The 27,136-nt window shown below is 38.0% G+C and overlaps 2 protein-coding genes across 3 annotated transcripts in view; both read right to left on the bottom strand.

Annotated features, from left to right (window-relative positions):
• The window catches only part of LOC306849503 (acylamino-acid-releasing enzyme-like), a 44,275-nt gene extending 36,022 nt beyond the window's left edge, over positions 1–8,253 (bottom strand). The window contains exons 1-4 of one of the 2 annotated variants that reach the window (XM_079384584.1): positions 8,178–8,253; positions 7,822–7,951; positions 4,163–4,289; positions 3,746–3,833 (exon numbers count right to left, since the gene is read on the bottom strand). In XM_079384584.1, the coding sequence (XP_079240710.1) occupies positions 3,746–3,833; positions 4,163–4,289; positions 7,822–7,951; positions 8,178–8,240 (408 nt within the window). In that variant the 5' untranslated portion in view covers positions 8,241–8,253. The remainder of the gene's footprint in view (positions 1–3,745; positions 3,834–4,162; positions 4,290–7,821; positions 7,952–8,177) is intronic. The other variant, XM_079384585.1, reaches the window with a different exon arrangement.
• Positions 8,254–13,540: 5,287 nt separating this feature from the next.
• Positions 13,541–27,136, bottom strand: part of LOC306848932 (protein bassoon-like) — a 71,912-nt gene continuing 58,316 nt past the window's right edge. Inside the window, exons 12-13 of the mRNA XM_079383721.1 lie at positions 21,153–21,234; positions 13,541–13,637 (exon numbers count right to left, since the gene is read on the bottom strand). The gene's annotated coding sequence lies outside the window, so the exon portion shown is untranslated. The remainder of the gene's footprint in view (positions 13,638–21,152; positions 21,235–27,136) is intronic.

The raw sequence follows: 27,136 nt of genomic DNA, 5'->3' as shown, positions 1-27,136 counted from the left end.
TGCGTTCAGTTCTAATTGTAGTGTCTGTTCTCTAACTGAACTAAATTATCTTTATTACTATAAAAAAAAATTGTGAAATGATGGTGAGGGATGGTGCCACGGTGGGCAAGTGATGTAACCGGTGTTGCGGCTTAACACCGGTATCACCGCCAACACCGTCTATCATAGCAAGCCTAGTCCATATTAGGAATTTCAAGGAGCGTGGTCAATAGTATTACTTCTGCGCAAGCGAGTTTCTGCGCAGGAGCGCCCTCCGGCTTCCAGTGTGAAATAAACACTCATTGCATTACGTGTGTACTCCGTAATGCTCACGACACCCTATTTTTGGTAAAAATAGGAAAGATAATACTTTTCTCTAAAGAAACAGGATTCCCTGAGTTATCGTCATTAACCAGGTTTCCATCCAAGGTTTTTTTTTTTGCGAAAAAATATTTTGCGATTTAAAATATTTACGATATAGCGGATGGAAATGCCAATTATCGATTAAATTTCTCATGTGTCGACAAAATCTTTTCCGTTTAACTTTAGTGCATAAATTCCATATCGATACTTCAAATGTCGCAAAAATGAGTTTGGAAACACTTTGTCGAGAAAAGGGGCTTTAACAGAAATAAATGTGGAGTCACGTGACAGAATTTGCCAATAGGCAGCGTCCGTGTTCATGTGTTGCTCAAGTTAAAGCACCGTTTCCCTGTAGTTCAAAAGCGCATTAAATCATATTATTAAGTTGTATCTAAAATTATTTTATACATGGTAAGAAAAAGAGGAGTTACCTCTCAAACATACTTCTATCTTAATTTGATGTTAGCAGGCTAGCCTACATTTACATTATCATTATCATCATTTTTTTTACAGTGCACTGTTCAGTTTAAATAGCCTGTAGTCCGTCCCTTTCAGCTTGACCACCATAACCCCGTGATATTATGCCAAGCACATTTGGTTTTACATGAACGTGAAGTACAAAAGTTTAAATTAATTCGTTTTGGCTTCTTATATTTTTATTCTTGTTTTGTTCTTTCTACTGTTAAATTTAAAGGATTTGTTGTGGAGTGAGGGGAAATAAAACATTTTTTTCATGTTTCTTCAATATTTTTGGCTGACTGTATTTTATTATGACATGAACAGGCTGCGTTGTGGAGGCTATGCTTAACTGCGCGTGAGGCGCCGGCGCGATCGCTTGTGTTTTTTGGGGGGGTTTTTCCTTGTAAAAGTGGAAGCAACTTGCACTAACCTACTCCTTCATTTGTGGTCATATAAGAGTAAGACATTATTCAAAATATTTATTTTGTGTACATTCACAAAAAAACAAAACGTACTTTTGTGAAAAAGGAAAACTGCAGCTTTCTCAAGAGTGCATCACAAAAATGAACCGAAGTTCTGCATATAGGCTGTTAATTGTTGCAGTTTTTTTTCCTTTCGTTTTGTTAATTCATTAATTATTTAGAAAAATATATTTTGTTTCTTTTATGTATAATAGCTTATGTTTTTCTCCATTTACAGAAGCGCTTGCAGGTCACGTTCATGTCGTTTATGCTGCCGATTCCAAATTATGGGCTTAAAAATATATCACAGCATTTCTGGTATTTATTGCGATAATGTCAATAGTGATAATTTAGGGAATCCTGTTTCTTTGGATAAAAGTATCATCTTTCCTATTTTTACCCAAAATAGGGTGTTGTGAGCATTACGGAGTACACACGTAATGCAATGTCTGTTTAATTGATACTGGAAGCCGGAGGGCGCTCTTGCGCAGAAACTCCTCAGATGCATCGCAGAAGTAATACTACTAATGATGCTCCGTGAAATCCCTAATATGGACAAAGGTATCCAGTTATCTCTGTATAAAATGCACAAGAGAGATAGAGAAATTTTAACTGATGAAACTTGAAGGCCATAAACATACGACTGCACAAAATTATCTGTGTTCTTCAAACAAACTTGGTTATTTTTTATAAGGAAATTATATTTATACACAACTATGTTAAGTTAATTAGGAGGGAAAAAAATGTAAATAAATGATATCTTTATTGGACAACAGGTTTGTAAACAGGCTCATACACATGCAGAACTGTATCACACACGTGATACTGTACTACATTTATTTCACTGTCGCACAGAAATAATAGGCGCGTTCGACTTGAAGCAGCGCTGGGCCGAATGATCACTGTATAACATCAAAGCACCGCGAGAGCGATTCGAATGCATACGATCAGCCCTAACCCATCGCTCTCGCAGTACTTTGATGTTATACAGTGATCATTCTGAGCACCGCTGCTCAAGTCGATCATGCCTATTGTCAACAACTAGACTTTATCGTTATTATTGTGGGAAGACTCATTCTTATCATGGGGAGAATTTTTACCGGTATATTGCAAACGATAAGATATCGCCCATTGCTAGTAGTTAGTAACACAATCCATTACATTACACATTTTAGGTAATATAATCAGACTACTTTTAGATTACTTTTGCCCCATCTCGTTTTCCTTGTACCATATTGATATAAAAATACAAAGAGTAAGAAAATGTATTCCATTTGTTGTTATCAATAACATGAAGTGCATTAAACATTATATTACATTAAGGTTTCCCAAAATGGGATGGTGAAGGAAATGAAGGGGGTTATAAGTTTAATGAAAGGCTAAAAATTCATTAAATCATAAAAATGTTAAATTAAAACAACTAATTTTAAAATGAATCAAAATAAAACACTTACTGGAAAAATGAAAAATTGTGTTTTTACCTTCATGTCATGTGACCTTAACCAATGTCAGAGAACCATGAACATGCAAATGTGATGCTTCATTATTAAATTATTTAAAAATCTCAGGAGTACTTCAAATAAAAATATATTAGGTGAAAGGATCAGACAACAAAAAAAGTTGGTGAATTTGTGCATTTTTGAAAGCCTTCCAAAGTAAAGCGTGGTAAAATAACTGAATAATAAAATTATGAGTGATAATTCAAATAAAAATCAATGTGTTCATCAGTAGCTGATGCAATGTTGAAATGCTTCTTAAATCTGAATTTGTTTTGCGGTAGGATACTTTAGATGAAAAAGAGGAATTAGGGAGAATCAATAAATTATGAATAAATTATTGTTATTGTGTAAATAATATGCAATCATGTAATCCATTAAAAAAAGAAGTCTGATTGCGAGTATTTTAAAATATAATTGAATCTATAATTACAAATACTTGTAATTTTTGGAATCTGATTAGGTAATCCAGATTACATGTAGTCACTTACTACCCAGCTCTGTCTGTTGATATGATAAACTTAAAATCATGTGAATATTTCCTATTAAACATTAGGCAGTGCCAAACAGTGTAAAGGTCATTGCACACCGAATCCGAAATTTTTGCGTGCGTTTTTCCGTTTTTTCATATTCCTCATCCTTTCCTATCCAAATGCATGCTACGAATGAGAAAACGCAGAAAATCAAACCTGATCCGATTTATTTTTATGACGGACGAAAGTTTCGGAGGCAGTGTGTAAACATGATTGACACAACGTGAGGTCGTATTTTTTTTTTAACGTGCAAAAATTTCAGACTCAGTGTGCAATGACCTTAAGACTATTATGCCTACGGTCCAGAACACATTTTAAAATACTATGCATCACATATTTGTTCAGTTGTTTAGCCATTTGCACAACTGGCATCACACACTACCAAAGTGTCGAGTAAAGTCTAAAAGTTTAGTCATATTGTAGGTAAATAAATGATTTGTGCAAACAATCTGACCTCAAGGAACTGCTTGTCTTCTCCTTTAATGGTGCTCTCTCTCAGTACAGCCTTCATTTCACCGGATGGAGAATCCACACTGAGCAGCCTAAACACCGAGCCAGAGCACGGTCAGTGTGATGTATCAGGGCATGCACTTGGTTACTTCTTGCTTAAAAAGGCAGTAAAAATTACTCATGTCGATCCAAACCTGTGTTTCGGAGTTGTTTTAGACCCCAGTGACTTTCACTATATGGGAAAAACCTTTGAAACATTCACCAGAATACTGTCTCTCTCTTTGTGCTCCGCAAAAGACAAAAAAGTCATACAGGTTTGGAAAGACCTGACAGTAAGTAAATGCTGATAGAACTGTCAATTTAGGGTGAATTATGCCTTTAAATATCTTTCTTTGATCACAAATGAGTAAAGTCAACCTACTCTCCCTTGATTTCTGTGCAGTTTCCTGAGGGTCCAGAGTAAACCACTGATTTGTCATCATGAAACACAATGTACTGACGACAAAACTTCACATTTTCACTCCTCTCCAAATCCCGCTGAGTCCACTCTGAAAGACATAAACTCTGTGTGAGAGATTACTTAACACATTTGTTTTTGAATTTGCAAAATGTCTTGCAAGTCCATAGCTTTATTTTAACTTACACCACCCTGTTGCCCAGCTTTTAACTGCCCAATGTGGACTGAGGCACTAAATTATTATAAACATTAGCATTATGAGTTTTTGTAAAGCTGCTTTGAAATAATACACATTGAAAAAAAAAAAAAAAAAAAAGGTTAATATCAACACACAATATTTTCGCTAGATAAACAAAGCTTTATCAAATACTTTAGCATAAAACCTTACGAAGCATTACACTTACAAAAGTTTGTTGCATGTAACATAAATAACACTTCAATCCAAACAAGATGTTGTGTTTGACTTGTGTATCACTGGTGAATCAGGGCAACACAAAATTAACACAGAGCAATGAACTCAATCAACTCAAAGTCAAGGCCAAAAGCATCGGCACCCTTGCAATTCTGTCAGAAAATGCAACACTTCTCTCAGATGCAAATGTTTTGGTATTCACGTGCTTATTGTTTTTTCACAAAACAACAGAGAAGAAAAGTCAAACTTGATAAAATTTCCCACAGAATTCAAAAATGGACTGGACAAAATTATTGGCACCTTGTCAAAATTTTAAGAAATAATTGCTTTTCAAGCATGTGATGCTCCTGTAATTTGTATTTAGACACCAGTGGCAAGTAACAGGTGTGGGCAATATAGTAATCACACTTGCAACCAGTTAAAATGGAGAAAAGTTGACTCAACCTTTGTGTTGTGTGTCACACTGGGCATGGAGAAAAGCAAGAAGTGTAAAGAGCTGTCTGTGGATTTGAGAGAAAAAAATTTAGGAAAGACATGGACAATCTTAAGGCTACAAGCCCATCTCCAGAGATCTTAATGTTCCTGTGTCCACTGTGCACAATATCATCAAGAGGTTTACAGCCCATGGCACTGTAGCTAACCTCCCTGGACGTGGACGGAAGAGCAAAATTACAACGAAGGATTGTTCGAATGGTGGATAAAGAACCCTTATTATCTTCCAAACAAATTCAAGCTGATCTGCAGACACAGGGTCCAACAGTGTCAGCTCACACTATCCGTCGCCATCTGAATGAAAAGGGACGCTATGGCAGGAGACCCAGGAGGACACCACTGCTGACACAAAGGCATAAAAAAGCAAGACTGGAGATTGCCAAAATTTATGCGACAAAACCACAATCCTTCTGGGAGAACGTACTATGGACAGATTAGACCAAAGTAGAGCTTTTTGGTAAAGGACATTAGGGCACTGTTTACACTGTTTTGGGGTTGCTTGGCTGCTTCTGGCACTGGATGCCTTGACTGTGTGAACGGTATCATGAAATCTGATGATTAGCAAAGAGTTTTGGGACGCAACGTAGTGGCCAGTGTCAGAAAGCTGTGTCTCCACCAGAGGTCATGGGTCTTCCAGCAGGACAATGACCCGAAACGGACTTCAAAAAGCACTCAGAAATGGTTACAAACAAAGTGCTGGAGAGTTCTGCAATGGCCAGCAATGAGTCCAGATCTGAATCCTATCGAACACCTGTGGAGAGATCTCAAAACAGCAGTTGGGGGAAGGTATCCTTCAAATCTGAATGACCTGGAGCAGTTTGCAAAAGAAGAGTGGTCCAAAATTCCAGTAGAGAGGTGTAAGAAACTCATTCATGGTTACAGGAAGCGATTGAATTCAGTTATTTTTTATAAAGGAGGTGCTACCAAATATTAAGTTAAGGGTGCCAATAATTTTGTTCAGTGCATTTTTTGGGTTATGAGTGGAATTGTATCAGATTTGACTTTTCTTCAGTTTTTTTGTTGTTCCAATGCAAACGAGTACCAAAATTTTCTGACAGAATTGCAAGGATGCCGATATTTTTGGCCATGACTGTTTATTGAAAACACAAAAGTAGAGTTCACTTCTTAAATCAAATTTTACTTGGGATAATACAGTTTGAATATTCAGTATATATTAGAAAACATCTGCAGACTGTTGCAGTTAGGTCTGCATGTTGACTGCATTCCCTCTGTGTATATTCAAAATAACTCCATGTTTTGATATTTTGTGCTATCTGCCATCTCAATCACACAACTAACGACTCTTATGTTTATTGTTTTTGGCAGACCTGCTGCACCATTTACTATACTGGTGTCTGCATCAATTCAGTCAGTTCATTGAATCGACTGGTGTCTTGATCACAGCAAAGTTGCACAGGAGTCACATTTGCTGCTACTAAGTTTTGAGTTAAATGTAGTGCTGGGATTAATGTGAAGGGCATCTGTAGGACTCGATTCATCACGTGGACTGAATTGTTAATAAAGCAACGATCACACCAGACTTTGCCTAGGTTTGCTGGAATCGCTGCACTAGACTTTGCAGGACACTCCAAATGCCAGCTCGTACAAAGACGTTTCGCAATTTGCTGCATATACTAGCTGAACTTTGATTAAGTCTAACCTGTGAATTTGAATGAGAAGAGGACTAGAGACCAATAGAAGATCTAAACATCACAGATTGAGCTCTTGGCTCAATACAAAGAAAACAAACGGCTGAGTTGCAGGTTTGCAGTGTTGTGAGAAAATGTAGTAAATGGTGTATCTCACAATATTGATCATAATTTGTCCATTTTTGTATTATTTATTAAAACAGAAGCCCTGGAGTGTAAAGCATGTTCTGTGTTGTCTGAAGAATCGTTTGCATGTTCACAGCTTGACAACATCAGTTTTCCTTAAACTCAAAGAATATATGTGTCCCTGCAGCACAAAAGCAGTCATGAGTAACACAGGTATATTTGTAGCAATAGCCAACAATACATTGTATGGATCAAAATTATACATTTCTCTTTTATGACAAAAATCATTAGGATATTAAGATCATGTTCCATGAAGATATTTTGTAAATTTCCTACCGTAAATATATCAAAACTTCATTTTTGATTAGTAATATGCATTGCTAAGAACTTCATTTGAACAACTTTAAAGGAGATTTTCTCAATATTTAGATTTTTTTGCTCCCTCAGATTCCAGATTTTCAAATAGTTGTGTCTCAGACAAATATTGTCCTATCATAACAAACCATACATCAATGGAAAGATTATTTATTCAGCTTTCAGATGATGTATAAATCTCAATTTCTAAAAATTGACCCTTAAGACTGGTTTTGTGCTCCAGGGTCACATTTGTCTTGCATTTGGTGTAAAAAGCTTTTCATCTTACATTCTGCGCAAAAAATAAAAAAAGGCCTTATATCTATTCTCTTCTCAACTGCAATAACTAAAAGCTAATGTATATAGATGTTCAAACAATGGTGGATGGTTTCAATCTGTGTGTTTTAGTCCCTCGGTTTCACAGACAAGGCTTAAACCTAGTCCTAGACTAAAATACAAATCTAAGCTGTTTCAATTGAGTGAACTATGACCTAATCCTGGTTTAGGCTAAATCCTGTCTATGAAACCGGGCCTATAACGATTAGTTTAGTCTGAGTGTTTGGCATTGAGTGATGATGCTGAGTTTAAACCTGTGTAAACGGTGCAGTACTGTCCGCCGTAGCGCGAGGTGATCACCGGTCCCACATCCGCGCGACACAACACCGGGAACCGACACTGATCCCGGTACAACTGAGCGATCTCCGCCGGCTCCCGGAGCACCTGAAACACGGCATAATAACACACAACAGACACTGAATACAGCGATAACAGATGCAGCCAGAACTGATCCTCTGAGCATGTGACGCGGAAGTTGCCAGAATAACACGGAGCGGGTTTAGGCTGCTGAGAACGAACAGTCTGCGTTCTGCTGCTGCAGTGTAACGTTAAAGAGAACTACACACGACAGGATGTTGTTCTAAATTATATTTTAGTCGTTTGACTGTACCTTTGAGCACATGACAGCACAGCGTGACAAGAGTCTGTGGAGAGGAATCCTACGGTTGAACATTCAGCTGAGGGGCGGGGCGTGGAGCTGAGGGGGCGGGGCTCTGATTGGTCAGATGCGATGACGTGTGAGTTATTTATATCAGATGGTACAATAATGGTATCTATATTTGTAGTATCATTGGTAAATAATACAATTAATAAATAATGGTATAATCTTTGTGAGACAGTCATTCAAGAATAATGGACATCTCTTTAATTACTGTGAATTGCTTAATTATTATAAGATCCCTATAACTGCTAAAGAGTTTGCAGTAGTTTTATTTTTATTTTTTATGCCATTTCTAGTGGCCTTATCAAGCTTTTGTCTGGTAATATATCTTCTTATCCCCTTGTATGCTAATCAGTTAAGTAGTAATGGTATGAAAATTACAGATAATAAATTTAATAACTTTTATATTTTACAATGATATAGAGCCACATTACCGCATAAATGCAAACCTTTTTGGAATTCATTATATGCTCAGATTGAATGGAAAGATGTCTGGAATTTACCCAGTAAATACTGTCTCAACAATAAAGTTAAAAAAAAAAAAGTTGCATATAAAGTTATTTATTTGATTCACCCAATGAGACAAGTAGTTGCAAAAAATAAAAATAAAGACATGGAGACTACATGCATCTTTTGTAACTTGGAAGAATCCATAAAACAATTATTTTATGATTGTGTATTTACCCAAATGGTTTGGATTTATATTGAATATCTAATATGTAAATTTATAAAAATTAAAGATACAAATCTCTAGTAAAGATCGATTTATGTTCGAGTTTGGATCAAAATGTGGTGATTAATTTAATAATTATGTATGGGAAATACCATATGCACAAATAAAAATGGTCAAATAATAAACCTAACATTAAATTATTTAAAATTGAACATTGAAGCCTTAAAAGATCTAATAAATAAAAAAAGTGCCTGTAACAGGCATCAAATTTGAAATGAGCTCATTTAGTGGATAAAAGTGTCAAATTTCTCTGGTTAGGGTTATGTTATCTATGTTCTATTGTGAATAAAATATTGGCTCATGTGATTTGAAAGTCTTTTAGTTTTCATTTTATTCCAATTTAAAAAACGTCCCAACATTTCTGGAATTCGGGTTGTATATACAACTGTATTTTGTATATACAACTATATATATATTTGTATATTTGTATATACAACTATATATATATATTTGTATATACTGTATTGACTCGTAAGACAATTCATTTGGTGAAATCTGTGAATATATTTTGACAAACAAAGGCTTATTATAGTGCCATCTGAGGCCAGTTAAATAAATGAATAAATAAATAACATAGGTAGACAGCCTCATAGTCACTCTCATGCTGGTTTTCTTTAGTTATAGTGACCATCAGGATCGGAAATTGTAATTTTGCATTCTTACTCTGAATGTCCTTTTGTCCTATATGTGAATGTTTTGTGTAGGCATATGTTTTGAATAATTTGATTTTTGAGTTCACTGTTGTTGTTGTTGATGATGATTTTTGCCTCTGAAGACTTTTTAAACTTTTTTTTTTTTGCTCCAATTTGTTTATGTATTAAAATGGACCATCATTTCATCCAACTGAATTCATTAAAAGGACAACTTATTTTATTAATTTCACAATATATTTCATCAAAATATTGGCAATGCTTGCATTTAACCATACTTGCACTTCTCAAAACCACAGCTTTGTTTTCTGGCATTTAGGTTAGCAATTCTGCATGTATCTGTCATAGTAGTGAAAGGGACAAGTTAGATTCAGGTGTTTTTTTTAAAAACCTCTTTTATTTTTTCCTGATTGTATTATTACTTTCATCACACAACATGACGTTACATCAAGCCTACTACAGGTATACACTGAAACAAACACAAAATTTACAATGGATATATGGATATGCTCCCACAACAGTGAATGTAACATTAATTGTGTTTTCCGAACACCTTCAAACTGTTGTCTTTTGTTTTCTTTTTCTTTTTTCTAAAGTACATTTGTCAATTTAAATTTCCCCGCCCCACAAATGATATGGAAGCCTATATGGAGTCTTTTATCTGCATTAACAATCACAACAAGTATAGACCATAGACCAAAAATGTGTCTCAATACATTTTTTTTACATTTCCAAACAGTCCACATGAGCCAACCACATACACAGTGTGATTTATCTGAATATTTATGTGTTTATTTGGTTTCTGTTTATGTCGTGATGCTCTGTTTTAGATGTCATTTACACAAAACAACAGGTCATTTTACACCTTGCTCTGAATGTTTCGTGTGCAGAAGTATAGTACAATTTACATGTTTTACAGATATATTCATGTTCTTTTAACTGTGAAAATGGTTGCCAGTGCAACTGAGCAGCAAAGGGGGGGCCCGTGCAATTATCAGTTTATTTTAAAACAAATTTAGCTGATTGTTTCCTTTTTGACAGAGTGACAGCAGTCATTTTTCCTCTGCCATTTATTTCTTTCTTTGTGCCACATACTTACTCCTACAAGAGGAACTGTTTTCTTATCTAGTAAACAGGATCACAATGCATGAATGAGTGAATAACTAAATAGCATAGATAATGGCAGGTGATGGTTTCCCTGACATACATCACAGTCAACAGCCCTAATGAATCACAAACCTAGGGTGTTAGAATGAATGGCTTTCTTAGTATTGTAATTAAGCCCTTATAGCGATGCATATATCTCCCCTTGGTGCGTTTACTCTATGCTTTCCTGAGATGAATAGGATCAAAACACACACACACAGAAAAAAAAATCTCTGAGACGCAAGACAGAATGATAGCTAATATAGTTCATATTGCAGGCAGTACAAACAGACTCCTCGATTTGCTTTCGTTGAGTGTTTTAGGTGGTCTATTATAGGTGCTGTACATTGCTACATTGCTATATAACTGATCTCATATACATTCTAATCCATTTACATAATATAGTGCTATTCATTTTATTTGTTTAATAAAATATGATTTATTCAATTTTGGTATAGTTATTTAAAACTATTATTTGAAAAAATAAATATATCCGAATATAATATAACTCGGTAGCTATAGGCCGTGTCGTTGGGTTTCCTCTGAACTCGAGTTTTTCTGACCACACAGATATTAAAGTGTGTGGTAATGCAGTGAGGGGTGCAAACGGGGTTCCCAAAGTCTTCAAACTTTACGATAACTCAAGATTTCCCACGGCCTGTGGAAGGGCAACCACAGACGAGTCTAATTTAAGACCAGATAAATGGGCAACCCTTCAAACACTGCAACTGTTTTGTTTAATATTTCTCAAATATAACCTCCGTTTTTTTTTCAATAACTATTTTTTTTTTCCTATTTTTTTTTCTTGATGTCTGCTTTATTGTTGACATATTTATAGTATGCTTTAGATTTGTAATTTCCTTTAAGTATTGCACCAATAGGCAACTAAGCATCATGAAGGATGGTGACCCCATCATATGCTGTTCATCTAGCAGCAACCATCCATGGATAATGATTAAATGATTGGCGTTTATGTTAATCGCTATGGCTAATTGGCTCCATTTTAAAACAGTGCCACAAAATGGGAAACATGCCACAAATATGGGAAACAAAATTTCCAATTCAGATTTATAGTATATACATTACAGTTTATCTTAAACACACAAATCAGCCCCCAAGTAACATTTTTGAAACTACTACCTAGTTATTCTTGGATTGAGTTGTTTTATTTTGTTTCAATACTCTGACAACCATTTTTCTCAGCTGAGAAAATCATTGCATAGAAGGTCTGAAATTAAAAGTCCTCTGACCAAACATTTCTTTTCCTGTTGTTGATCAGATGTTTTTTCTTTCTTTTTTGAATGATAACAAATGTAGATGCATACATACACACATCCAAAATCATTCACACATACCATTAGAACATATAGCAATATCAAGTGTTTTTTTCAGAACATGCAATCTCTACTTGCTTAAAAGTTCCAGCATTCCACTAAGCAGCTCCCTTATTTCTCCAACTAGATTTGTGTTTTCTTAATTATTATAGTTATTTAATAAAAAAATCATTTAAAACAAATCATGGCTTTGACACCTAATGTGTTATTATAAGAGACTGGGCATCACTTTTTAATGACTTAATAGACAGTGATCCTGAACCTTACAGATATATTACAGGTTTACAGACAGATATCACTCTTCTGACCACTACTGTAAAAACATCTAACAATTGTGCTCTTTACTGACTGACGACCATCCACTATTGCTTTTGATCTTTTTTTTAAACCATCAAACATAAAATTGAACCAATATATATATACTGTACATTAAAAAAAAGGCTGTAAACAAGTGACAGAGTAACAATGGATTTAAAACAGTAATAAAGAAATAAAGGAACTCAATACAATAATTAAAAAATAAAAACCAACTTGAATTAAAAAATATAAATAAACTTCAGTCTATTTTTTTTCTATATACAAAGGATGTGGAAAAAATAAATATCATGAATATAAAAATATGTTAAACACTCTACAAACATAGCAAGGCGACAACAGAACAACAAAACACAAAGATAATGCACAAGATTCCAACTGGCCAATACCATACAATGGTTGTGAAAACACCCCATCTGCAGCCTGAGGACAATTTCTTAATACTTTGGAAAGGACAATGAATAAAAAAGACCTGATTGGTCAGAACCTGACATTGTTTTCCAAGTGATTTCTTGTGTGATGATCTGAGTCTTATGTTTGGGCTTGTTCTATCATTTCTTTCGTCCTCTTCTTCATATTCTCTCTGCTCGAGTATGAATGCACAAATCCTCTTTGTCAATCTCTCATTGATATCGTGAACAGTGTAAGGTCTTGGATTACATGCATTCCTAGTCCACTTTACACTTTTATAGCACATAGCAAGAGAAAGAAGAAAAAAGACAAAAACAAACAAACAGGATTTTTTTTTTCATTCTGGAATGTTGAGTTAAAGGACTTAGCATAGAGATGTGTGTTATAGTTCCCATGTTCATGATTCTTTTTTTTTTTTCTTTTAGGAAAAACCTATGAAGTTTTTCTAAGTGTCCTAACATTGCGATTTCCTCCATTCCTGAGAGGGGAGTGAAAAGCATTTCCCAAGTAAGAAGAGAAAGACGGAATCACACTTCTCCGTAAGTCACTCGCTGTGCAGCTCTAATGAGAACATGTTCGCTTGTTTTCAGAGTAATGCACACACAGATTTCAAGATTTACTGTAGGCATTATCAAGTTACACTGATTGACCTGTTTAGTTTGTTGATATTGTGCGACTGGAGTCATCGCTCTCCGCTGCCTTCATGTGTTCTGTTGGCCAGGAGGAGGACGTTGTTTGGAGCTGTCTTGCCCAAAGTTGGCTGTTAATATCTTTGGCCATGCTGTTCGGTTAGAACACAGATACAGAATTCCCAAATAATCTGTGAAGAACAACATAGGATACAAAGAAGGCATTACAATCAAATGAAAGACATTTTTTTCAAGGTGAAGTGTGAAATATCAGTTCCATTGGTATAAACAAATTGAATGACAAAAAATAATGACTTTTTTCAAACCTAACATTTCCCCTCTTTACCATCTGACCCACCCAGTGTACAGTGAACATCCTTTTCAGGGGTCAACATAAGGATGACTTACTTATGGTTAAATCTGTGTATTACACTGAGATAAGAGCTGGGAAAAAATTACACTCTTCACCCTTAAATGTTGTATTACAGACAGTTTACATGTGGCTTCTATGTTCTGAACATGGACCCAAGGGTCAGTCTGCTATTGATCTATAGTTTATATGAAGCATAAAGAGCCATTTTTGAGACATTGAGTCATTTGTAACAATGCAAGAAGTGATGTAACAAAGTTAAGAAGATTTTAATTTTATTGCAACCCATACTGAATGTTTTAGCTCACGAGTTGTATCCTGTCAGGTCCTGTAGAGTGCCAGCAAGATGTTAAGTTAATGTTACTGTCAGTAGCTGCATTTCCATTACCTTTCACATTGCGCAAAACTGAAAATGCGAATTGAAAATACATCCAATGGAAACACGTCAATTTCGCAAAAACTCCCACATATCACAAAAAAAATATTTTACGCTCGCATGAGGTAGTTTTTCAGGCAATTCGAAAAAGGGATGTTTCGCAAAACTCCAATGAAAACTGCAATTTTCACATTTACAGGTCACCTGCCGTGCGTAAAATTCACAAAAGTCACTCCAAGAAACACCTCATATGTGGCCGCTCTCAAGTGTAAGGGGTATTCCTTACCAATAATGCTTGGATGGATAATCCCTTATTTACACTGTATAACGGCTCCAACACAGCCACCGGAGCTGATCACAGACACTCGAGTCAATACTTGGTGTTTATACCAGCCACACTGCGGCACATTTCAGAGGCGTCCCAGAAGCGGCTCTCCGCTTTTTCACTAAAGATACACACCTATGTCTCTTCGTTTAAAAATAATGGCTAGTGCGGTGGCTACGATATATACAGTACGAAAACCTACCAACATCCGTCGCCATGATTTATCACGAGAGGAAATAATTACATTTTAGTTTCATAACATCGGTTAATGGAAACGGCGTCATTTCGCAGTAGGTTTTTTAATCAACATTTATAAAATATCACAAAAGTTTTGCGTAAATCTGCAATGGAAACTCAGCTAGTGATTTCACTGCTTGATATGATTTGTCTATGTCAAATACATGCCAAATGTGTTGAAAACAAAAGCAACAGTTCCCGTTTAAATTTTAACAACACAATATATTACTTACATGCAATTTTTTGCCGTTTTTTTCATGCACTTTCATACAATACTCTATAATTTCAGGCATAAAGCAACTTCAACATTGCTGCCACACTCATCTGTTAAATTATTCATTAATGCTATACAATGCTATAAAGGAGCTACCATAATCATTTAATAATAACAGGTTAATTACTTTTTTGGCAGTTCAATAACGATTAAAACAAGGAAGACCAAGGTTTGTTGTAATAAGGGTAAGTTTTAACTTAATAGTAAGTTTAACCAATTAAAAACTGTCCAGAAGCAAGAAATCCCTATCATGAATGATCACCGCACTCCTGAGCTGACAGTAGAAGTTGTATGACTAGGAAACTATAAAAGATTTACAGTTCAACAAAAAAAAAAGTTTCAAATTTTGGCATTGGAAAAAAAAACTTGTTGCAGATAGATGTGAAGAAGAACACTCCCAGGTCTACACTAATAGCTGTTTCTCATCGTAAATAAACACAACACATGGTCACAAATTTCAAAGCTTAGTATTCAAACATCTTTTCTAGCAGGGATGGTTGACCAGTTTTTTTCCATTGACTAGTGCAGGAAGCAATAGCTGTATCGTGCTCTCTCTCTGCTCAGATCCAGTGAATTTTATGGATGCCCATGAATCACCTCTGCTACGTTGGCCTACAAACACAGTTCAGGACATTCAGGCCTTATTAGCAATACCTGAATGAGGGAATGTGAGTGTGTGCCTGCCTGCCTCTGCCTTGACCAGGTGTGAACCGGCATTCAGTTGTTCCCGTGAAGAACTGGATGCTAGTCTTTGGCTACAAATGAGCAGGGCCATTGTGCGTAACGCGCCTCAGTGATATAACTAATACAACTAATGTAATATAACTAATGTTCACTATAGAATAGGCCTACTGTTTCAGGTTCAAAATAAGTCCTGCAGAATTATTTGATAATTCTTTATTAATTACTAATGGGTTACCTGTATTTTCACTTTCCCTCAGTCCTTGCCTTACATACAGGAATTGATTGAGGAGGCACACATACAGTACTGTATATAAAATATAAAAACTATATAAAAATATAAAAAAATATAAAAAGGTAAGTTATCACAAGGCACTGGAGAGGTGGTGGGGTTCCTATCTGAAGCTGATTTCTTACAAAACACACTCACAAAACAATTCACTACACAGGCAAAACCTCTGTAAAATGTATTGCATTTATTTATATTGCACTTTCATACTGCTATTACTACCACTACTACTGCTAATAACATTTATATGAAAGGGTCACAACTCAATGTATTTGTGTATGACTGTTCATTAGTAGTTACTTCATAGTTATTTTTCTTGAACCTTAACTAGTAGATAATTCATAGTAGTTTTCAGGAGGTATGTGTAACGAGGAGTCAGTGACGTTAGGATCCATGTGCAGCTTTATTAAGACAGAATGCAAGTCAAACAGGCTGAGTTCAATCACGGGCTTCAAACACAACGTAGATAAGGCAGAATCAAAGTCAGAGTTCAGGCTAGAGATCAGGGCAGGCGGCAAACACACAGGATAATCAAATGACAAAGCAGATTGAATTTGAATAGGCAGGCGGCAGAGAATCAGAGTCCAGTAAACAGTCCAGGTCATACACGGGGAATCACACACAGAATAAACGCTCAGAAATGTTTGCATGGCAAGACAAGACTTCGCAATGAGGAATCAGAGAGAACAGTTTAAATAGATCAGAGTCAATGGAAAACAACTGTGAGTGTAATCAGCCACAGGTACGGGGTATGTGGGAAATGGAGTCCAATGATGGTTCATACTCAGGTGATGGTGCCCTCTGGTGGTCGGAGGGAGCCACAGAGGCTGAGTTCGTGACAGTATGACAGAATACATTAGTTATTGATTAGCTAACTGTTACTTAACACAATCATAAAAATTTTTACATACTGATTAGTCGTTAACAGTAGTTAGTTAAGTGTTAATGAATAATTACCTGTTAGTTCTTCAGTAATTGCTTATTAGTTATGCAGTAAGTAAGAAACAGTATTGTAAAGTGTTACCCTATTTCCATATGAATAAAGCATGTATTTTAAAATGGATGGACAGTGTGAAAAAGTTTAAGGCCCCGTTTACACTAGTGCGTTTTCGTTTTAAAATGCATAACTTTTGCTACGGTTACACCTGTCATTTACATTACTCCGGCGTTTTTGACCCTCTAAAATGGAGACTTTTGAAAACGCTGCAGACCCCGTTTTAGTTTGAAAACTCTGGGGTTGCATTTCAGTGTAAATGGAGCAAAACGGAGACTTTTGAAAAAGATGGCGTGGCTGCCCATATTCATTAGCATCATGCTCATTGTTGTACCATAGATATGTATTGGTAGATGCCCCATTCGACCGCTCCAAGCACGTAGATATTTCCGTCATCTTAATAATAGGGAATCTACCTATACCTATCTACGGTTGTACCTGCATGAATGGTCATGTGACGTGTTTTCGGTTGTGTAGTGTAGACAGTGATCGGTTCTGAAATGCAGTGAAAACGCCAGTGTAGACGAGGATCGTTTTCATTTTAAGGCGTATGCTTTTTGACGCGATCGACCCGAGTTCGAGCCCACCTTTTGCCAAACATTTTTTTCTCCCTTTTCAAATCTCATATCGCATCAGAAAGGCATTAATTTTCAATAAAAATGAAGGAAATAATCAAAAAGTTGAAAATAAAGTATCGGGTAGGGTTAGGGTAGGTGTAGGGAGGGCTTTATTGTCCCAATAAGGTGGCATCCATTTAATAAATTTGAATTAAAATTATAATTTACACTCAGTACGTTATTATTGCATACTGTTTTATAATGTACTACAATACTGAGGTGCAGATAACTGCCACTATTTGCAATAAGTATTATAAATAGCAGAAAATCTTGCTATTTTAACAGTGTAAATAGAATTTATAGCTATTTGCACTTAGTGTAAATAGCATATCGTTAAAAAATATTGCTATTTTCACTTAGTGTAAATAGAATCCATCTGTCACGAATCTGGTCCATGCTCTCCCGATTAACCACCACTAGAGGTCACCTGTTCACCACTATGACTTTTTCACTCACAACACATTGGACTCAATTTCCCATAATCCTTTGCACTGACGACATTCACAGCTGTTCACTATTTCGCCCACACCTGATCACCATTTCTCAATCAGTATCACTGTATTTAAGCCTGGGACTTCCTCTTGCTCGGGGCCGAGTATTGTTAGCGTTTATCACTAACCCAGCGATAGCAACTTTACAGAGCCATTGTTCTAGTCTTAGTCTTGCCTTGTTTTCCTGCCGTGTCTGACCCTGCCCGTGTTTACTGGATTTACCCCTTTGCCTTGCCGTTTGGACTGTGTTCGCTCCCCGTTTGGATTATTGCTCTCGTCTCTGGATTATCTCTCTGCCTTGCCCCTTTGGATACTGTTCACTGATCGTCGACCCACGCTTGCTCCACGGATTGCTTTGTCTTGCCCTTGCCATACCTGTTTGCCACTGTTTGACCCTGCCTGTCTCACCATGTTTTATAATAAAGCTTTGCACATGGATCCGCACGTCTCACGTCTCGTCAGCCCCGTAACAGAATCGCAATTTGCACTTAGTGTAAATAGCATCTGTCACTAAAAAAAATGCTATTTGCACTTGGTGTAAATAGCGTCTATCGCTATTTACACTTAGTGCAAATAGCCGCTGCCAAAAAATATGCTATTTGCACTTGGTGTAAATAGCATCTAATTGATGCTATTTACACTCCTGTGGAACTCCTGTCGGACAACATCTCCAGGACGCTACGCTCCATTTGACTAGTAAGCCAATTCTAAAATAACTACTATGATGACTTTTGTTCTACCCACTTAAATGATAGAAGAACTTGCGTTGTCCAATCTATACAGACTGTTTCTGTTCCCCGAATAGTGAGGTCAAAATATAAATTTAATGCAGGATCTAAAAATCTGATCGTGATTAAACCAGAAAAACGCAAAATAAATGAACAGAAACTATTTTTAAAGCTTGGGCTCCTAAACATTAAATCACTCGCACCCAAAGCAGTTAGTGTAAATGAAATGATCACAGATAATAATTTTGATGTACTCTGCCTGACTGAAACCTGGCTTAAACCAAATTAATATTTTGGTCTAAATGAGTCTACTCCACCAAGCTACTGTTATAAACATGAGCCCCGTCAGACTGGTCATGGCGGCGGTGTTGCAACAATATATAGTGATATCGATAGTGATATAGGGATTTCAACTCATCGTTATCTTTAGGTCACGTCCCAAAACCATTCAAGCTGGCGGTTATTAAGCCTCTTATTAAGAAACCACAACTAGATTCTAATGAACTGGCAAATTACAGACCCATTTCAAATCTTCCGTTTATGTCTAAAATTTTAGAAAAAGTTGTGTCTGCTCAATTGTGCTCCTTCTTGTAAAAAAATGATCTCTATGAAGAATTTCATTCAGGTTTCAGGCCTCACCATAGTACAGAAACCGCACTTGTTAAAATGACAAATGACTTGCTTCTTGCTTCAGACCAAGGCTGCATCTAATTGCTAGTATTACTTGATCTTAGTGCTGCGTTCGACACTATAGACCATGACATACTCATAGATCGATTACAAAACTATACTGGTATTCAATGGCAGGCTTTAAGATGGTTTAGATCCTACCTGTCCGATCGCTACCACTTTGTTCATTTAAATGGGGAGTCATCTCAATTATCACCAGTAAAGTATGGAGTACCACAAGGATCTGTCCTAGGTCCTCTGCTATTTTCAATATACATGTTGCCTCTTGGTAATATTATTAGAAAATACGGGATTAGTTTTCATTGTTATGCTGATGATACTCGACTATATATCTCAACAAGACAAGATGAAACTTCTAAACTATCTAAGCTAATAGATTGTGTAAAAAATATAAAAGATTGGATGACCAATAATTTCCTCCTATTAAATTCAGATAAGAGAGAGATATTACTTATTGGACCAAAAAACAGTACACAAAATCTCTTGGATTACAATTACTGTTACATCCTCTAAAGTCAAAAATCTGGGTGTTATATTAGACAGCAACTTGTCCTTTGAAAATCATATTTCCCATGTTACAAAAACAGCATTCTTCCATCTTAGAAACATTGCCAAGCTTCGAAGCATGCTACCTGTTTCTGAAAAGCTAATTCATGCATTCATGACCTCTAGACTGGACTATTGTAATGCACTTCTAGGTGGTTGTCCTGCATCTTCAATAAACAAGCTACAGTCCAAAATGCAGCTGCTAGAGTTCTTACCAGGTCAAGAAAATATGATCATATTACCCCAATTTTACAGTCTCTGCACTAGCTACCTATTAAGCTCTGTATCATTTACAAAATATTATTACTTGCCTATAAGCCCCTAAATAGTTTAGCTCCTGCGTACCTAACTTGTCTTCTACTACGCTACAATGCAACCCGCTCCCTAAGATTGGCATCATCTTTTCTCAGGTGTTCGGTTATCTCAGATCATTTAAAGGTTGGATCCAGACTGAAGCTTCTGTACTTCTGTAATTACTAGTTACAAATGTGAAAAAGCTCTACTTCCTTTAGTGGACTTTGCTATCCTAGGTACTATCAAAAGTCCAGAGTTTTGCGACCTTAGGGAGCGGGTTGCATTGTAGTGTAGTAGAAGACAAGTTAGGTACGCAGGAGCTAAACTATTTAGGGTCTTATAGGCAAGTAATAATATTTTGTAAATGATACAGAACTTAATAGGTAGCCACTAAAGGAGGTAGAGCTTTTTCACATTTGTAACTAGGAATTACAGAAGTACAGAAGCTTCAGTCTGGATCCAACCCTTAAATGATCTGATATAACCGAACACCTGAGAAAAGATGATGCCAACCCTTCAGAGGACCTCAAAGGATGCCAAAGCTCAGACAACATACAGAATTACCAAATTTTGCCATAAGTTAAATATATTAAGGTTCTGCAATATATAAATATATTGTAGAAACTTAATTTCCTGTAGAGCTGCTTTGCAACGATTTGTATGGTAAAAAGCGCTATACAAATAAACTTGAACTTGAACTTGAACTTAAGTAACTTGATTCAGTCTCACTGCCAACCACTGGATTAAGACTGTCATTTTTAGATTTCAGAATTTCAAATTATAAGGTTACTTACTGTCTGGCTTTCAGAGTGAACACTGTTGTCGCCTTTGATTTATGACCCAGACCTATAGTCCTGTGATTCCAGTCCTGGTTGGCTTTGAAACACACACACACACACACACAGACAAACAATACAAATTCAATTGTTGTAAATGTTATAAAAAATTGCAATATCGCCAATTATCAACAACGAGAATGAATACTTTATAGTAATAGGGGAGTATGTTTTCATGATATAAAAAAATTACTCATAATGTCATGTATGTTTTTGTTTATCTTTCATAGGTTCACTTCAACGCTGTGTCAGTAGCTGATGTGACGATTGGCTGAAGCCTATATCCAATTACACCAATTTATTGTCAGATATTGCTAGAAACTGTCTCTTCTCCATGTTGCTTGCTCTGCAGCTGCTGAGGCATTGCATGGGCTGGCATTTAAACCTGAAGCTATGGAGCGCAAGCCTTCGGTTTTCTCTCTCTTGCTTTCTCCTGATAGCGTGCTTAATATGTCTCAGAGGAGTTTGCATTTGAGGATTTGTGTCTGAGTTCAGAATCTCGTAAAGTGATCTCTATTAGATTTAATGTGTTATCTACCGCCACATCTGACTTTGAGGAGTTCAGGCTGCCCTTTGCCCTTCTTTAGCTTATATAGAGCTTTTTCATGTAATTTCTCATGCTGTAGACAAGCTTAAGCTGGATTGGAATGAGTCTGTCCTGCCAGGGGCTCACTCCAAGTTGGATGAATGGTTGTTAGCAGGCACGCATTTGCTCTGCAAGCCGCTGCCGCGATTATAGGATCCATTGTGAGATCTCAGGGTCCTGGAACCAGGCCTTCCCTGCACAGATTACTAATTCGACTGCCTCTGTTTTCACAGCCATTTTTAAGATGGCTGAACAGGGGTATTCAGAGATGCTGGCAATGGAATATCTTTTTAGTGGCTCATCTCTCACCATAGTCAGCCCTCTAAAGGAAATTGAGGCCTAATATACTGTTCAAACCCTGTAGGACTATGTCTCCTTTGATCGGCAAGTCAGCTGCTGTTGGAACAAGTGTGCCACTGCACACCATGACGGTCCTGAAGGGGTTCCAGCTGAAGGTCCTGAAGGAGATGGAAGATGGTGACTGCTTGTCCCCTGAGGCAATCAAATCAATCAGGGCAATCTGAGAAATCGCTTTGTGATACTAAGCACACGGCTCATGCTATTGGTCTTTCGAAGGTGGGTATGCACTGAATGCTATCTCTGGCTAAGGATAAAAACATCCTGCTAGATGCTTTGATTTTGGAAATGTTTCCTGCTAGATGCTCTGATACTTTACTTGGGACTTCTCTACGGCACTGGAGCCTTTGATTGGACCTCCTTTTGAGCCTCTAGAATAAGTCTTGGATCAGCTTTTGACGCTCAAGACGGTTCTCTTGCTGACCCTCACTTCTCTTAAGAGAACTAGTGTAATGCAAACTTTGACAGTGAGCCCTTTATGTTAGGATTTAGCTCCTGGTCTTGTTAACACCTTGCTGAGACCAAAACTTGCTGGCCTTCCCAAGGTGTTTTCTTCTTCGCTTCACTGGCAGGATGTAGTTTTACAATTTTTCACTCCTCCTACTTTTGAGTTGCAGGAGAAGGAGAGGTTGCACAGATTTTGTCTTAGAGGGTTTGAGCTTTGAGGATTTGTGTTGACCATACAAGCCAGTGACATAAATCTGGCTAGTTGTTTGCCTGCTTCAGTAGCCATAGCAAAGGTTTTGCTCCATGAAGTGTCCATGCTCACGCTACTAGGAGTGTTGCTTCTTTACAAGCTTTGGCTTGTAACTATCTTTGGAAGACATTTGTGTATGGCAGGCTGGGCACATTTTATCACACTTTTATTATCATTCCCATAGCATTAACTACTGATGCAACATTGAAGGGAATCTTTAAAAGTGAATGTCTTATATGTATGTGTATGTTGTCTTTGTCGGAATCTGTCTATAATAACGAAAACACATCTTCATGAGGCATCAGTGAAGCAATGCTTCAGTGGGCAGTGCGAATGCTATGTGCCAATAAATTGGTGCGATTTAAAGGCACAATATGTAAGTTTTCGCCGCTAGAGGGAGCATATTCAAAACAAACAGAGAAACGAATGCGTATATTGATGACGCCTTGATTTAGTGTGGTGTTGGAGTTGGGAGTTGTTGTCTTCATCCCCACAGCCGATGCAATCATGTCCATGGATAAGCTAATGTATTAAGGTCACCGTAGTATGATTGTCCTGGACATGATGTTAAACTGATCCAATAGGGTCTAGCTCGGGTAACCTACCAAAGGATCATAGATCAATATGGTTATGGGGACCAACCAAGTGTAACTATTGAAGTACCTGGGCAGCAGCAGTGCTACTTTAAACCCACTGTGGCAAGTAAAGAGTTCTACTCTGGAAAGGCTGGCGGGGGTGAGACATAGGCGAGTAAAGGGAGACCCTTGAAAGGTGAAATCTTCTGCGTTCCACGCTTGAGGACCTGCGACCCTTTGTGGAGTAACTTAGCAAAGAATACAATATGAAACCACAACACAATTCAAAAGATGCTGGCACGGTCGTCGCCCAGTCGAAAAAGTGCCACTGGTTACATCAAATTAGCGAAGAGTGGCAATATCAATATCAAGCAGTTCAGCGTTGCTACCTACAACGTTAGAACCCTAAACAATCGAATCATAACTGGCTGCGAGAAATATCATATCGACCTCGTAGCACTTCAAGAGCACCGACTCCGAACACCCGACTCGGTGGGCTACAAGAAATACAGCAGCTGGACGATGATAAATACAGATTCATCGGAAAGCCACAGATCAGCCTTGCTATATAACTCCAGAATTGCTCAATCGATCATCTCCGTCACCACTAAATCAGAACGCATAATTGCTATGCATTTAGAAGGCAATCCTAAAATATGTCTCGTGTCCGCATATGCCCCGATGGAGACATCAGATTCTTCAGCAAAAGACACGTTCTACGACGATCTCAACAAGCTGATAAAGTAAATTCCACCACGCACCATCACCATTCATGCTGGCGACTTGAACGCAAGAATTGGTAAGGACAGTCACGACACCAATCCTAGAGTGGTAGGCAACTTCAGCTACCACGCAATCTCGAACGACAATGGTCGAAGGCTAATCAGCATGTGCAAGATTTTAAGCCTACACCCAGCAAACTCATGGTTCCGAAATCGACCGACGAGACTACGCACATACAAGAGCCCAAAAGGAGACTTCACTCAACTTGACCACATTGTATTCAACACCAAGTGGTGGAAATCAGTCAAAAACTGCCGCGCTTACAACACCTGTGCCATTGGATCAGACCACAAGATGGTGAGCGCCAAATTCAAGCTGGCGCTGAGAACAGCAAGAAGCTCATCCATAGCCTTTCAGAACGATAAGCTGAAAGATGTGAACATCCAAGCGAATTTCAATCTGGAACTTTGCAATAAATTCGCCACTCTTTTTGACGAGTCTAGTCAAACCGAAAATGCCCAGAACCTAATACAGCAAAGAGCAGACATGCTCAACACTGCACTGGTAGCAGCGAGTGAAAAGGTCCTGCGCAAAAGACCGAAGTCAAAACAGCCAAACTGGGTCAGCAGTTCAATGTTGCAGCTCATCGCAGAAGAAGAAGTGTCGAAAGACGATTTCAAGCGCAATCAAACGAGAGAAAAGAGAGATCAGTGGAGAAACAAGCAGTCGAGTGTCAAGACAGCTTTTGAAACTGACAAAGAGGCATACTTTAACACTCAACTAGAAGCTCTCGAACTGGCAAACCAAAAACACGAGTATCGCACAATGTGGACTCTAATCGACAAAATCTCAGAGAAACCACAAAATTCTGCAGCAAGCAAAGTCCGAATGCTCGATGGCTCTCAACCAAACTCGAAGACCGAGCTCAACAGGGACTGGGGCAAGTACTTCTGCAAACTCCTTAACAACAAGAGCGTGAAGGTGGAAACAGTTAACTTTCCAGAACCAAGCGCAGACATCGCTATTTCAACAGCAAGTCCAACGCGAGAGGATGTGGTGAGAGCGATTGAGCAGCTTAAGCGGAACAAGTCGCCAGGACCCGATTATGCAATGACGGCAGAAGTCCTCAAAGACGGCGGCAAATTCATAGTAAATGAATTGCACAAACTCTGCGAGCTCGTTTACAAGTATTGCAGTGCACCGAAACAATGGACATTGAGCCTGATCATCCCACTGCCCAAGAAGGGCAACCCACAGCTGATGAACAACTTCGCAGCAAAAACATACAATCACATTCTCCTCAATCGCATTCAGAATCCAATCGACAAGCTGCTCAGAAACAACCTACAGGCTACAGGAGCGGGCTCAGCTGCGCACAGCAGATCCACATCCTACGTAGAGTCATCGAAGGAGCAAGATCTCAACTACTACCCATGTACATCATGTTCGTCGATTTCAAGAAGGCATATGACTCGATAGACAGACCTATGATGTTCGCAATCTTGCGACACTATGGCATCCCACAAAAGATCGTTGATGCTATCTGAGTCTTGTACGACGGATCGACGAGCCAGGTGTACTTGGAGGGCCAGCTCTCAGAGCCATTCGCTGTCACAACTAGAGTATTACAAGGCGACATTCTAGCTCCGTTTCTATTCATCATAGTAATAGACTACGTCTCCAGGCTGTCTGCTGGAAGCTTCGGATACCTTACACATAAAGGTCCTCCTCCTAGGAGTAACACGAGGCCGCAACGCGGTACAGCAATAGCCAAAGAATCTAGAGCCGAACGCAAGCTTAACGATTTAGCATATGCCGACGATATTTCATTCCTGGAAAATGATCTCACCAGGGCACAACAACAGCTCACCCAATTACAACAAAAAGCCGGCACAGTCAGACTAGAATTAAACGAGGAGAAGACTGTCCAAGTGCAAATGAATGCTTCAAATGACAATGAACAACATCTACTAATCAATGGAAAGGACGTTGAAATCGTTGACGAATTCAAGTATCTTGGATCCTACATCATATCGACGGAGAAAGACATCAAAAATCGTATCTTTCTTGCATGGGTGGCCTTTACCAAGTTAAAGAAGTTGTTTACCGCTCCACTACCGAAGCCAACGATAGAATTCAGGATTTGGCTCTTTAATGCAACGTGTCTATCTGTGTTGCTTTATAGCTGCGATACATGGGTTCTAACAAAAGCTCTAGAAGAGGAACTGGATGTGTTTGCGAGAAAGTGCTACCGAACCATGCTGAGAATTAGACAAGCAGATGCCCATACGACAAACAAGGAACTCTACAGACTGACCAAACAACGTCCAGTTAGCGTGACCATCCGCAAGCGATAGCTGGAGTTTGTGGGCCACTGTCTTCGCATGGAAGAGAACAAACTAGCCCACATGTACACCATCTATCACTCAGAAGTCAGTGACAAGAACAAGCAAGGAGCCCCTCGCCTATCCTTCAGATACAAAATCCAGAGCTATATTGAGGAGTACAACATAAGCCAAAAAGCCCGGAATCAAATAGCTCTCCCCGTAGCGAAGAGCAGTCAGTCACTCACCCATGTGGAAAGGGAAGAAGAAACAAAAGTGATCAGCATCGTCAAGAATAGAGAATTGTGGAAACATATTGTCGAGCTCCATACCAGGGGACCCGACCAATGATGATGATGAGTATAAAGCAGGGTGGGGCTGAAAGTCGTGGAAGCAAAACGAGGCTGCTGGAGCAATTGCTAATGAAGGACGAGCGCGATACACGGCTCGAAAGCAGCAGAGCTTTTATTATGCCACAGTCGACCGCTTCTGCTTCTTCTGGTCATGCGTATGTGAGGTAAAACAGTGCTGTTTTATCATACCAGATACATTTGAGTGTGTTGAAAGTTCTGTTATAATGCTACTCTGTGTGTTCATCACCTGTCTAATAAAGTGCATAACATAATAAAGTGTCTTTGGGGTTTCCATGTTTTCTACAAAATAAAACCGGAAAATCGAAG

This window comes from Barbus barbus (assembly GCF_936440315.1).
Source record: "Barbus barbus genome assembly, chromosome: 29".
In the NCBI taxonomy this organism is placed as follows: Eukaryota; Metazoa; Chordata; class Actinopteri; order Cypriniformes; family Cyprinidae; genus Barbus; species Barbus barbus.
This window is presented reverse-complemented; position numbering and strand designations above follow the sequence as displayed.